The sequence below is a fragment of the Drosophila mojavensis genome, unplaced genomic scaffold, assembly GCF_018153725.1.
Source record: "Drosophila mojavensis isolate 15081-1352.22 unplaced genomic scaffold, ASM1815372v1 contig_36, whole genome shotgun sequence".
Classification (NCBI taxonomy): Eukaryota; Metazoa; Arthropoda; class Insecta; order Diptera; family Drosophilidae; genus Drosophila; species Drosophila mojavensis.
Window position 1 is genome coordinate 22,628,412 of NW_025318858.1, and position 15,413 is coordinate 22,643,824.

General features: G+C 36.6%; 1 protein-coding gene across 8 annotated transcripts in view; it reads left to right on the plus strand.

The window, feature by feature from the left end:
- Window positions 1-14,080, plus strand: part of LOC6577532 (CUGBP Elav-like family member 2) — a 68,012-nt gene extending 53,932 nt beyond the window's left edge. For 6 of the 8 annotated variants that reach the window (XM_044008531.1, XM_032728678.2, XM_032728683.2 and 3 more), the window contains 4 exons: window positions 3,897-4,398; window positions 9,056-9,697; window positions 12,828-12,983; window positions 13,647-14,080. In XM_044008531.1, coding sequence (XP_043864466.1) covers window positions 3,897-4,398; window positions 9,056-9,697; window positions 12,828-12,983; window positions 13,647-13,918 — 1,572 coding nt within the window. In that variant the 3' untranslated portion in view covers window positions 13,919-14,080. Of the gene's footprint in view, window positions 1-3,896; window positions 4,399-9,055; window positions 9,698-12,827; window positions 12,984-13,646 lie in introns of those variants that run through there. The other 2 variants (XM_015165725.3, XM_032728679.2) reach the window with 2 other exon arrangements.
- The last annotated feature ends 1,333 nt before the right edge of the window (window positions 14,081-15,413 follow it).

The following is a 15,413-nucleotide window of genomic DNA, read 5'->3' on the forward strand; positions in this document are numbered from 1 at the left end:
CATCGCAAAACTGTCGCAATGATTAATTGCTGTGGCGGCAAGAGTCGCGCATATAAAACACGATGCTCCACGGCAGCATAAAGTGAGAAGCTACGGGCATTCAATAGCTGCGTAAGCCAAAGGATACCCTAAATGGTATCTATAGTCATTTAGGGTATCCTTTGGCTTAAGCAGCTATTGCCTACTGCCTAAGATAATGAGAAATTGTTGTTCAATAATATATTATATTATTTATGCTCCATAGTTGGCTTTTCAAGAAAATTTTTTGGCAGAATTCTAAAAAATTTTATATAAAAGCTTTTATCAAATATACTGAATCTACTTTCATTGTTGTAAAATATACTTTTTGTTTATATAATTTTTTTCCATTATTTTATTTTATTATTTTGTATTATTTTATAAATAATTATATATAATTCCCTTCAGCTGTGCGTCGTTAACTTTTGATGCCTATTCGAAAATCTATTCATAGTCAACCTCTTCACATATATTTAAGATTATATGCAACAGTTAATTGAAAGCTTGTGCATTTCAGCATGCATATAATAAATTTAAGCTATTAGTCTGTCATATCCTACTCATGCCTAAATGACTGAGCATAAGCCGCGTGCAGCTGCAACAACAGCAACAACAGCAACAACAACAGCAGCAGCGGCAACAGGAAGTAGAAATGCAAGCAAGACGCCGCCGCTGGCAGCGGAAGAAGTCAACGGCAATGCTTTTGCCCGAGCAGAGAGCCAAACAGATTCCATAGCAAAAGCCATGTGCCCCAGCCTGCAATGGTCACACACATGCATACACATTCACACACATACACACACTAACATGTCCACACTAATGCAAGTTTTGTGCCGGAAACAGGGAAAATTACAAACTTCCGACAGGCAAACACAAACACATGTAAAGCACACACCAAAAGCAACTAAAGAGTGGGAGGCTGTGTGTATGTGTGTACATTGGGTTGTATTTAGGGTGGACCAAAGAGTGGGCGACTCAAACACGTTGTCTCTGTGTCTGTGCATTGCACATAATTTGTCGCCTTTTGCAAGATGAATGTGTTGCGGGCGAGCTGCATTATATACAAGCAGACAAATACATATAAATATGTGTATATATGAATGTATATAGCACTACATACGGACGCATGCGTATGTATGTGTGTATTTGTTGTGCAATTTTAATGCATTTGAAGTCAAATTACTGAATGCGAGGCACGCACCAAGCCAAACGCAATGAGCTGCTGCAGCTGCCTCTGCTGCTGCCGCTGCCGCTGCTGCTGCTGCTGCTGCTGCTGCTGCTGCTGCTGCTGGCCAAATGATTTGGCAAGTCAGCGCTGTATGGGCAAAAGGAAAAAGGGTTAAGGAGTGCGAGATGCTGAGCTTAAGGGCCAACAACGTGAGAGGCAGGGCAGTAGCTGCAAGTCATTGCCGTCCATTGACGCCTGAAAGTATGCAATGCCGAGCGAGCAAGCGAGCGAGCGAAGAGTGAAATGCATTTAATATTAATGTGCCATGTTTGTAAAGCCAGCAATTTATTTTGCCACAGCCACGCCCACCCAACAATTGTCTCTTCTCCATCATGGCTTTCAATGGCTGCTGCTGCTGCTGTGTATTTTCTTTTTTACTTCTTTTTTTTTTACAAATGATGATACACATTTTCTCATCACATGCAGATTTTGTTCTCGCGCTAATTTGTCATGTGTTTCTGAGCACTTGGCTCAGACTGTAAAGCGGAATTTCATGTTGATTACCAGGTCATTTAACTCGTCTTTAATTTTTTGTTGTTTTTAGCCAGCTGCGAAAACTGTGAAGATTGTGGGCGAACAGGCGAAAGAGCGAAATAAGAAAATAAAATGTGGATTTTTTTATATTTTGCAACTAAAAACAGAATTTCGCTTATTATTATTTACTCCCCTTGCAGTTACAAGAATGCCTGGTACAATTCTCCACTTACACAAACAAATTTCTGCATATAAAAACATACTTGAATAAAAAGCGCATATCTATAATAATCAAAAATGTTTATCAATAATTGAGATGCTTCTTTCATTAACGTAAAACATTTTCTTGCTATACTCAATGAATTCACATCTCCTGTTCGCATTTCTTTTTGTGCACTTTTTGGCTTGCCAACATGGTTATTACGGCGGGTAACTCTAGCGACCTGTTTAAAAAGTCGGAAATTTGCCTAATTACTTTGTTGCCAGCAGCAGGATGCGACACTGTAAATGCAATAACAACAACAGCGGCAACAACAAAAACAACAACCGTTGCAGTAACAGCAGCAGCCGGTCATAAAAGTCGCGCCACAGCCGCAAGAATTATAGTCAATGTAATTAAAGAGCACTTCTGTTGACTGTGCCAGAACAGAACACCCTGATACCCAGACCCAGGACACTGGATCCAGGCAGTCAGGCAGTCAGGCAGCCAGTCAGGCAAGACCCAAGAGGCGGCAGCCACAGCAGCCAGAATTTCACAAACTGTCGGCCCAGCCACAATTGAGCGGAAGTTGGCGAGGCTCGTCGCCTGGTCTCAATGATAAAGTCTACATAAACCGGGAAATGACTAAAGTGGCTTGGGCCCATTCCGTTGCAGGCGCTCGGCTCTTACGCCACACCAGCCCGTAGCGCAGCCCGCAGCATCCTCCCCAGCGGAAGTGCATCTAATGCCGCGCGCGATTTGGCCTGGTTTATGTTTTAGTTTCGTGTCCATTTGTTTGTTTTGTGCGGGCTTAGTAAAAGGTGTAAATTAAGTCGCTTAGGCTAAATTGCTGCGGTTTGTAGCAACAGCAACCGGGCTGATCCTGCAGCAGGAAGCCTTGGCCAGGCAGCGGCTTTGTTATTGCTCCAGCTTAAGTTCGCGTCATTATTATTTTGTTCCACCCATAAAACTTATAGAAACAGCCAAAGTTGACTCAGTTCTTGGCTGCTCAAGTCTCTGCCGGCTGAAATTGGGACAAAGACGTTCAATGGAACTTTATTCGTGTGCCACAGAAGCTGTTTATAAGACCTTGAGTATAGTGGTTGCTAGGAATTATGAGCATGGAATTATTCTGAAGTGAAGCAATTTATGTCGATGCCCAGTCAATGTCCCAGATTAATTTCTCTCAAGTGTAATACTATTTTTATGACTTGTTCAATCAATCAAGTATTGAGGCCAGTGACCCCAGCCACTAGTCAATCGAATGTCAATCTAACAAGCCTATAATCTATTTCAGTACTCTGATGGAAATCTTTCTTCGGCAATCAGACTATTCCTGATTCAATAAAACTCAGAGGAAATCCATTCCGCTTTTCAGCTTTTCACTAAGTATATCAATCAATTCGAAGTACTATAACTTTTCTTAACGACTCAATACATTATTGAGTCAGCCAATCAAATAACTATAAACTAATAAGCTTAGTTTATCATTAACTATAGTAGTTATGATCTATGATTCTGGAACTCATCTAATAAATATACTAATCCATGTCAATAAAGCTGACAATACAGTCAATCAATTAATCAGTTTATCTGTTATTTAATCAATCTCAATCAATCAACTTGCATATACCAGCTATGATTGATAATTTAGTAAGTTAATCACTTAATTTGTTCATCAATCACAATCAATCAACATGTATATATCAGTAATGAGCGATGAATATATAAGTCAATTACTCTATTAGTTAATCAATCGAATTTAATATGGTACCTATGATAGGTAAGTCACTCAATAGGTCAGTTAGTCGTCAATAAAGCTAATTATCTATAATATCAATCAATCAATATATATATTAACTCAATCAGTCATTCAATCAAAGCAGTGTCTTATGTTAATTATATTTATATTATATATTCCTCAATCTGCAATACACTAACTGTATATACAACCCTCTCTCGCTCTCATCGTTTCAGGCCCTGCATCAGAGCCAGACCATGGAAGGCTGCTCGGCGCCTCTGGTCGTGAAGTTCGCCGACACGCAAAAGGAAAAGGATCAAAAGAAGATGCAACAGCTGCAGGCCATATGTGGCATCAGTGCACTGACACAAACGCCCAGCGGCGCTGCAGCAGCGGCTGCCACGCCCACAGCGAACCCGGCCACAGCGCTGATTGCCGCAGCGCCGGCAGCTCAACGCCCGAATCCTTCAATGGCCGCAGCGTTGGCCGGTGTGCCGCCGGTGCAGAGCGCTGGCGCGGCAGCACAGACGCCGACGCTCGTCTCAGTGCCGACGACGGCAGCGCTGAGCGCTTCGCTAGCTCCGGCATTGCTCGGCAACAGTCCGCATCATGCCCAGACGCCTGGCGCAGCGGCAGCCGCAGCAGCAGCTGCCTACCTCAGCGCTGATCCCACGGCTCACTTGCAGCTCTATCAACAGATGCAGCCCTACGGACTACTGCCGGCCCACTATCTGCAAGGTGAGTGTGCAAGGTTCGAAAAGGACCGAAGTAGTTAGTGAATAAGCCACCCCTCTCCCCCCCTCCCTTTAAAAAAGAATACATCCAATCGGAATGTCCCTCAGCTCAGTTAGTCATTGCCATAAACAGTAAAAAATCCACAGTGTTTCCTTTTCTACCTCTACCTCTATCTCTGTCTCTCTTTACCTATCTCTTTCTTTTCCTCTATGTCTGCATTTGTCTCTATATATATTTCTCGATTTCTTTGTTTTTACACATTTTGCTCGATAAAAAAAATATCCTCAACTATTTCTAGTGTTAATTGCGCGCACTTTGTGTCTTGTTTTTTCTTTTTTTTCTCAATTGCAACCAAAAATCAATTTTAATTGTTTTATTTAATTGCGTGTTTAGTTTATCTATGCGTTGTACCCATTACCAAATAATTTGTGTAACTCTTTTTCGTATTTATTTATCAATTTATCTGTTTCGTTTCGCCATTGAATTTTCCTTGTTTACATGGAATTTCAATTAGTTTTGCATTTCGTTTTGTGTGTAAAATGTTTTTTTTTTTTTTTTTTTTTTGGGTGTGAATTAGAATTTATTAAGGAGGTTACCAAAGCTGAGTAAATGATTGGCAAGATATAATAAGCAAAGACAACTATATTGAATGAGCTGCAAACTGATGGAAAAGCTGTTGACCTGAGTTGAGGCGAGGAAACTGTTGTTTTTTTGTTTTTTTTTTTTTTTTTTTTTTTTGTAATTAACAGTAAACAAAATTTTTATTTTTATTCGGCTAAAAAAATATAGTGTGAAAACCAAAAATAATTTATTTTTAAATTTAAAAGGCTCGGTTAGTCGACTTTCCTTAATCAAGCTAGTCTAGCTTTAATATATTTTCATTTTACTTTGGGACTGCAGGTAAAATGTTAGATTCATTTTCCACAATATTTCATAGGGCTTCCCGCAAGATAAATGACTTTAAATGTGGCAAACTAAGCGCTCGTACACAGCAGTCATTTGTTGAGCATTTAAAAAAGTAAACAAGAATTAATGTAAAAGTTGCAAATGCCAGCGATTTTTTCTATTATTTTCTTATTTTTTTTTCTCTGCTAACTCTGTCGTCGTTTCATTTATAACAAGCGACTTCTCGGCTGACACAAAGTCAGCTAAAGAGAAACTAACAAAGACATGAATAACAGTTGAACAGTTGGACAATTGGACAGGAGGCAGTGTCGAGCACCTACAACCCCTGCAACCTCCCATTCATCCCAGTCGCATCCAAAGCTGGCGTCGCTTCAGTCATTTGCAAGCGACAACTGTCAAATAATTAATTTCAATTTAAGCAAACGAAATTTACATAAATGTAGAACAGAGCGTAACAAAACAGGAGAAAGAAGAGAGAAAAAGAAAAAACAATGTTGAAATATATATATATATATGTATGTGTGTGAAAGGCAATGTTAAGGTAGGGTAGCTACGAGTGGGTTTTTGAAGAGCAGGCCGGACTAAAGAGCATGATGAATAAAACAAAAATTCTAATAGGATTAAAAGGTGGACAGGCGCAGGCAATGGCCAAGGCATTGCACAGATTTCAGACCAAAGATATAGCAACAACAACAACAACAACAAGTACAAGCACACAAACACACATATATATATGTACAAAGTTACAGTTACAGACAGACACCAATACTGCGACACGTACGCGGCGTCAATGTGAACGTGTTGCATATGCAACGGCGCTTCATTAGAATGGCCAACATGCCACGCCCATACCGAACAGCACAACTCTCAACTCTCTGGTCTGTCCGTCCAGTCTGTCCAGTCTGTCTGGCCAGTCTCGACGACGTGAACATTTTGCGCATAACAAATCAAGCACAAGAGTTGCCAACAACAACAACAAGATCCAAAAGAATCACAGACAGCCAAATGTTGAGCGACGCATGATGTAATCGTACAAAAAAAAAAAAAAAAAAGATGTTGATGTAACTTTGTTTACATAGGGAACACTGCGAATGCTCTTTAAGTATTTCTGCAATATAAATAAAATATTAAAAAAATATATATATGTATGATATATTATTATTTTAATGTTTGCAATGCTTAAATGCAATTATTTTCTTAGATTTATGACCTTCATAATCTGAAAGAATTTAAACAGATTTTCAAAATATTAGTTTCTCGTATGTGCAGTCAAAGGTAGAACAATTTATTGACTAATTATCAAACAAAGACGAATATTAACTGACAAAGAGTCTTCATAGAACCCATACACACACACATCATTGCAACATCTCTACGCTAATCTGACAGACTTTATAACAAAGCCGTTGGACACTCTACCAAGCGGAGTATTCTGCAGCTGGGTGGTGGCAAATGGGGAACAGTTAACGGCAACGGTAAGCGGTGACAGCCAAGGGCAGAGATGGGCAGTTAGAGGCAACTTAGAGCGACGTATGCCACTTGAATAACAAATGACTTTTTTTAAATGTCAGCAACGGACTGTCAGCCGAGACTGAAGCTTGGACTCTAAATGGGGGCGCTCCCTGATGGTCAGCAAATGTATGGGACGTGCTTTTTATGTTAGACCAAAAATAAAAAATAAAAAAAAGAGAAAAAGTAGACAAAATAACAGAGAGTACAAAAAAATATAGAAATCCGTCTTTTGGTTAAGTGTGCAACCTGTAAATGTGGCAGATTTAACCAATTTACGCTAAAAGTTTCTATGCGGAACTTTTCGCGCTCGCACTTGAATTGGTGTAGAAAAAAGGGCCAGACAGCTGAGGGGGACATGGCAGTTGCTAATTATTTAATATGGCATGCGAGCATGTGCAAAAACCTTTAGCGTGTGCTTTAGCAACATTTTCATGCAACAGAAATTATGCTTTTGCCCACACTTCTGGCATATTTGGAGCTGCAATTTTTATAAGCCATGCCAAGTTCCCGAGGCTGCACAACATCAAAGGCAGCGCTCGGTGAGGCCTAAGAAAGACACAAGAATTGCCAACGGCGACATCTAGCAGCAGAAGGAGGCGGGCGTCCATGATACCCAATAGCCTGGAGCCTCTGAGAAGGACGCTGGCATGCAAACAAATGCACAATATAGAAAGGATGAAAAAGTAAAGAAAAGAAGATACAAATGAGTATACACTGAGAACAAAAATGGGTTAAATGATACAGAAATATTTTAGAGAAGAGAGAAACAACAGGTCTAAATTTTAGCCTTAAGCTGATATTTTCTAATCTATTTTCTAATCCATTCAAAATGGGAAATCGGGGAATAATTTTTGTTTATTAATAAATTTTATTCCAATCTGCTTCAGCCTCACTAAAAGAAACTAAACTATTAAACTAAACTATTATTCATTTGCTTAGGGAAAATCCGACAAATTTCTCTCTGTGCACCGCAGGCCACAGGTGAAGCGCACTTAAAATTTTATGAAGACGACAAAGCCCCAAAGGCTTAAGCGCGTGATAGCAAAGAATATAAAAACAGAAACAACAAAAAATGCATTGTCTATGATAGGTGAAATAATGGTTTTTCCAGCAGCCAACTTGCAGCTCATTCAAAGTGCAATTTGCTTTAAAAAATTGTGAACAAAAAGGAAAATAGATAAAAATTTGAAAAAGAAAAAGAAGAGTAACAAATTTTTGTGAAATTCGCAAGAAAGGTATCTAAAAACATTGCCTGTTTTGTTGAATGTTGTGCCCCATGTCTGTGTTCATCAATATTTGTGGGCATGCCACATACACAAACACATTCACACACACACACACGCGCGCATATGTAAACACACATACACACCCGTGCCTGACAGTCCATGTGTCGCTCGCTCCTTACCTCCGCCTCTATCGAGTACTCCACCTCCATATTCAGCAGTCCTGCGTTTTGTGTAGCTGCTTGCCAACTAATTTAGTCAGAGCTCGTAAGATTTTGTTGCAGCCCCAACAACAGTTTGCCGTTGGTTAGCGCCCTAAAAAACTACCGCCACGCCTTTCATTTCGAGCAGCCTTCTTACCTTAGAGCCTTTTAATGCAAATGCATAATTATTAATTTATTTTTAATTTAATTATTTAGCTATTACTATATGTCTAACTGCATTTGAAATTGAATTTATGTCTATGCGTTTTTAGTAATTTTATTAATGTTTTATTTTAAATATTTTATTTGTTTATCCTTTTTATCAAAATTGTGTTTTATTTTTATTTTTATTTTTGACTTTGGTTGTATTATTAATTTTGTTTATTTTACTATTTATGATTTGTTTTTTTTTTTTTATTTATTTGTTTATTTTTTTCTTTTATTAATTTCTTCTCCTTTTTTAATTTGTATGCCCTTTTATGTTTTATTTATGTTTTATGATTTGTATGTTATATATATTTAAATGAAAAACGAAAAAAAAAACAATTTCAACAAAATTAATTTTTAATTTCTTGTAAATGTAAATAATCCAATTGGGTGTGTGTTTTCTTCTATGTTTTTTATATATATAAATATTCGTTGAACATTTTTTGGTATGTCTATGATTGACTCTGTGGTCATGTACAAAAACAAATCAATCAATCAATCAATCAACCAACTCAACCAAACCTTACAACCATAAACCAAAACTCAAAAACTGTACAAAAAAAAAATCAAAAAAAAAAAAAAAAAAAAAAATATGGAAACTGAAAACAGGACTAAATTTCCACCCACCGGATAACAGTGCCCACCACAGCCAACACGGCCCATCATCCGGCGCTGCCGGGAGCACAGCAGCAGCAACTCTATCGGCTGCAGGCGCCGCCGCAGCTGCAGCTGCAGCAGCAGCTGTCGCCGGGTCACCCGCATCAGCAGCAGCAGGCGCACCACCCCCAACATCATCATCATCTCTCCCACTTGGCATCGCATCACCAGCATCCATCTACAGCGGCGGCGGCGGCAGCAGCGGCAGCTGCAGCGGGAGTCTCGCTGCCGCCGGGCATGCTCCTGGCACTGGACTGCTCGCCAATGCATCCATGTCTATGCAGAATCTGGTAACATTGTTCAATGCTAGCCAGCACAGCAACAGCAGCAGCATCAGCAGCCTCAGTCACAGCCATCGCCTCCACAGCAGCAACAGCAACAGCAACAATAGCAACAACAGCATCAACAGCCACATACCCAGCAGCAACAGCATTCTCAATAGTCATCAGCGTCAGCTTGGTGCCAGCTTCGCGCCCAACGCTGGAAATTTGGTCACGCATGCGCAGCACAATTTTAGTTTGGCACAGCTAATGGGCGTGGCACCGCCACCGCCGCCAGCGAGCGCCAGCCAAGCGCTCACGCTGAGCGCGCTCTGTAAGTAGATGACAATCTCTTTGTTTGTATATGTATTTGTGTGTATGTATGTATGTCTGTATGTGTGTGCGGGCGTGAATGTGTGTGTATATAACTGTTAACTGTCTGTATGAAAATGTGTGTACTAAAAGTGGATTTACAAGAACCGCCTGCACTACCACCCACACACACCCAAGACACGCCTCCCCATTCCTGCAGCTATGTGCCGCCTGCATGTGCCTTGCCCTGCTCCACCAACAAACAATAACCCGAATACTAATCAAATAAATAACCCCATGCTGAGGCTACACAAAACAGTTACTCTCAGAAGTATGTTACATCAAAACTAATTGCAAGTATAATAAAAATATTCCTAAATTCCAAGAAAGTTGCCAAGCCAACAACTATGTTTTCAATTTGTGTTTAAAACGGAGTGAAATATATAATTTATGGAATAACCATTTTTTTAAATATTATTTTTTAAATATATTCGGCTCATAACGCAATAAAACGATTAAAAGATATATATGTATATATATTATATATATAAAATATATGAAAATGTTTCCGAAAAACACAAAAATTTGTAAATAATTAAAAAAGAAAAAAAAAACTTCTAAATCCGAAAAAAATGGTTTTAATAAAAGTTTTGTTACTAATAATAAAGCGTTTTAATTTGAACCATTTTCAATCAATAGATTTAAATACTTTCAATTTATTTCATAGAAATTTTATACATATATAAAGTTTTCATAAGATATATTTTAATATCAAAACTGAAATATTTAAGAAGAATAAAAACTTCTAAAATATCTAAATAAATAAAAGAAATAAAATATCGGAATGCCTAAAATATCGATAGGTATTTCTTGATTTTCATCAACTCTTTAATTTATTTCAAATAAAAATATAAAAATACAATGCAAAAGCAGATTTTTGTGTTGTTTTATATTTCACCCATCAAATTGAATAAGTTCAAATACGCTCATGCAACTTGATTCTAAACCAGTCACCTGACAGAACGCCCACCAGCGGCCTATTGTTAATTAAAAACACATGCAGTCGTAGGGCTCCTCCCTCCTTTCCACTTGTGTGTTGCCTTCAAAGTTCGACCTTGTTTTTATTTACACACTCTGTCAATAAAAATGGTTGTGCTATAACAATAACAGAAAAAGCGTTGAACAATTTTACAATTTTGGCACAACAAAAAATTGAAACTAAAAACAAAATGGGAAAAAAAAAACAAATCGTGCAACTGACAGAAAAAAAAATACAAATTTTTGATTGCAATGTTTGTGAAAAACGAATATTGTAGAAAAAGCCAGACTTGTAGTTACCCAGTAAAAGTTCAGTCAAAGTAAAATATTAATATGACATAATATTTTTCTTTAGCACTAATAAAGTGAAATATATCAATAAAAATTCGTATAGAATATTTAATGTTTAGAATCAATTGAGCACGAAATATGCCAACTGAAAGCTTTTTTGGTGTTCTCGGCTTAATAATATATTTTTACTAAATAATTATAGCTCTGCTATATTTAGACATTTTTACAAAAATATTTATGTATGTATGTATACACTTTTTCTGTTTGTATTGGAAATGAATATTTATATGCAGATAGATGCCCAACTATAGGGAATATATAGCAAAGTAATCGAAAAAAATATAAACTGTAATTTTAAATTATTATTAGCATATTAAATGAAAATAAGAAAAAAGCAAATATATTAAGAATATCATTTAAAAGAATTTTTAGAAATTTTCAATGGAAATGCGATTTCTTTAATCATAGCCTTCAATTTTTTTACAACTGTTATGAACAATACGATAAAAAAAAATATATATTATGTTATTTAGTAAAAAAAAAACTTTGTAGGGAGTAAAAACAACAACAACAAACAATGCTTAAATTGGTACATTTAAAAAATTTTATAATATATTTTAGGAAAAATAAAACTATTTACCAACACTGACTAGAGAAAGAGCTTCAATCAATATATTTTGTAATATGCCACCACGCCGCGGGGCATTTGAAAAATTAATATCTCTAATTTGAGCAGGGAATGCAATAAAATAAATGCTGAGCATAAAAAATGTAAACTCATAATTTTATGGTACATAACAATTTTTAGCCCTGTTTATGACGATTTTCATCTCGTTTTTTTGTTCGCATGGCGAGTGCACATGAAATGCAAAACTTTCATTGCGCTGTTTGTTTCTTTTTGTTTGTTATGTATTACACGTATGTAAATAACAAAAGAAACAAGGAGAAAACGTAATAAATTTTTAGTAGATTACAAAAATTGTTCCCTATCAGTGTGTGCGTGTGTGTGTGTCTGTGTTGCACAAAGCAAAAGGCCTGGTTGAGGGGATTTGGGTTTTGCTGGTTTGGGCGCTCAGCTCAATTAAAAAACAGGCGCCGTGCGCACAACAAAGGCTAACAACAAATTTTTTATGCTCCTACAAAAGGATATAAAATTTAATAATGTAAGGCTAGCAGCAGGCGAAAAAAAATGTTAAAATAAAACGACAACAAAATGCGAAACAAAAACTAAGAAAGAAAATAAATTGCAATATTGGCACGCCGACGCTTTAATACACTCAACTAGAGGAAAATTTTATATGAAATACTACAGGAAAATTTTATATGAAAAAATTTCTAAAAGCTTTCACATTAGAATAGATTGAGTCTATGAGCTATATATAGTCTATTCCTTATATCTAGAACATATAAAGGAATTCATTATACCATTATGCCTTGCACATTTCATAGCAAAACAAGAATACCCTACAAAGGGGCATAACAAAGGAAAACGCCAGGGTCGAAATATATAAAGCGCAGTTTCCATATGCGTTAACTCAGCTCCGCCACATAGAGCACTTGAGTGCTTATGTGTGTAGTTCTCTGTATTCTCTATGTCTGTGTGTGTGTATGTGAGTGCATGGGCGTGCTCATAAGTTTCTGTCCTTGCCTCTGTTTATCGTGTGATTTGTATTATTTTTGCCTTTATTGAACAACAACTTGCATAAACTTAGACAAGAACAATCATAATTTACACAATTTACTCTTTCCCCTAGCGCAACGTCAATATGTTGTATATTTTCTGAAATATAATTTTAAAAATTTCGAAAAATCTAAAATTTTAGGGCCACCCAGCGCCGCAGATCCCTATGGCACCAACACCTTTACCGGCTTATCCAACGGAGCTAGTGCCGCAGCAGCCGCCTATGGAGCCGCACAGACGCTGAATGCCAGCGCCTTGCAAGCCGCCGCAGCGACCGTGGCAGGCAAACAGATCGAGGGTAAGTGAACATACAGTGAATGCTTCATAATGTGGATGGAACACAAATAGAAAACTTATTCTGCTGAGTAGATGTTTAGCGGATCATTAATAGAGTAAAATTCAGCTATTTTCTGTAATGTAATATTAATTATGAGCTGATCAATGATAGAGTTTCGTCAATCTATTAATGGTTAATAAATAATTAAAACTTAATTACAAATTTCTCATTGAATTAGATCAGTGTAGACTATAGGTTAATATAGACTATGGATTGATCAGATATAAATAACACTATAAACTTTGGTCGTATCACACATCAGTCAGCAATTTGAGTAGATCCCAGATGATTATGTGAACTAGGAAACAATTCCGTCATCAGTCGTTGATCATTGAACATAATATAACTTCAGCACCTATTAGTCAGTAAGTCATTAATTGATTGATCAATATAGAATCGCTAATCACTCAATCGATCAGTTAGGTAATAGTAAGACTACTTGCATAACATGTTAATTAATCTTTACCTTGACTTGATGGATAATTATACTTTTTAGCAATAATCAGAGAATTTATAGATTTATACCTTAGTTGTCCCATTACCCATCCCCTTGTGGAGCATTCACTGTACTAGCGATCTCTTAAACTATTCGCAAATATTAATTATCTCCCACTTCAATTACAGGACCCGATGGCAGCAATCTGTTTATCTATCATCTACCTCAGGAATTCATAGATACCGATCTCGCTTCGACATTTTTGCCCTTTGGCAATGTGCTATCGGCCAAAGTGTTCATCGATAAGCAAACAAATCTATCGAAATGCTTTGGCTTCGTCTCCTACGACAATCGGCATTCAGCTGATGCGGCCATACAAGCAATGCACGGCTTTCAAATAGGCACAAAGCGCTTGAAGGTGCAGCTAAAGCGGCCCAAGGACTTAGGCAAGCCCTATTAAGCAGCTAACTGAGCCTGATCTAACACCGACAAACACAAATCCCAAAACACTAAACACAAATAGAAATAGAGTAGTTCCATATTGTGCCTTTTAGCGTGAAATGTTTTCGAAACCAAAGGACCAATTAATAAAATCTATCTAACGTTAAGCAAACACCAAAAAAATAAAAAAAAAAAAAAAAAAAAAGCTAAAAAAAATAAATAATTAAACTTGGGGCACAAAACAGCAATTTCTTTCAATGCACAAAACTAAAAGTGAATAAAAATATACAAAATATAAATATTCAAATAGAAATGTTCACACAAAAACCAACCAAAGAAGTAGCTTAAAAGTTGCATCCTTTTGTTGTAATCACTTTTGCTGAAAAAAAAAAAAAAAAACAATTTCTAGTGCATTAAATTTTATATTCATGTGTGGTTGGCAAAACAAAAAAATTCATAAAAAAAATGGGAAAAACCAATCAAAAACTGAGCTGCGGTGTGGCGCCAAAGTATTTTCAAAGCCAAATAGTTAAGCAAAAATGAGAGAAACAAATATTGTGGGAAAATCAATTACAAATTCGCAATCAAAAATCACAAAGTAAAAAAATACAAAAATTTATACTTAATTAATTTGTAGTTGTTAGTAATAAAAAAAACGTTTTTGAATTTGGATAAAGAAAAATATTTGATGGCAAAACAATATCCAGATTAGCTCTGACAAATATTTATATATATATATTTAAATATATATTCATACATATTTATATGTTATATATTTTAGTAGTCATAGCTCTATGCACAAACAAAACATTCGAAATTCCGTTCGTAGCGCACGCACACTGCGATCTAAAAACTAAATGAACTTTTAAGAATTAGTAAAAAAGGGAGAAATCCGTGTAGCTATTTAGCTATAATAACTTCACACAAACTTTATTTTATGTCTGTCGTACTATAAACTTATTAATAAAATCCCAGAAAATTGTTTCTTAAAGCTACCCTAAGCAAAAGCTCTAAAATAATTTTTACTTCGTCACCAACAAGAGCCTAATCATATCCTATATATTTTATTTAATAGTTATAAACTATTCTGTTAAATCATTCAAATTATTATTATAAAACAAAAAGTGTACTTAAATTATACAAATACATAATTCAGTAACATTGATGAATTGATCTAAAGATTTATTACGTATTTAGTGAATATTGAAAGTTAACTTTATGAATATTTTAAAATAAATGCAAAACAAGCAAACGGTTCAATAAAGTAAACATTAAAATCAAAATGACTAAAGCTTGTATTTAATTTTAGAGCGAAAATATGTTTATGCTCTGCAAGAAGCCAGGAAGTTCCTAAGTCCTTGCCAAAGCGATTTAGTTGAGGGATCTTAACACATTTATGCGATTGTTCGTGCATTTTTTATGTGTCCTGACAACTCAACTGGGCGCTGATAGCCCAAAGGAGTCGCTGAGCTGGCCAACGAGCCACATAAATCAAAAACTGCCAACAGCCACGC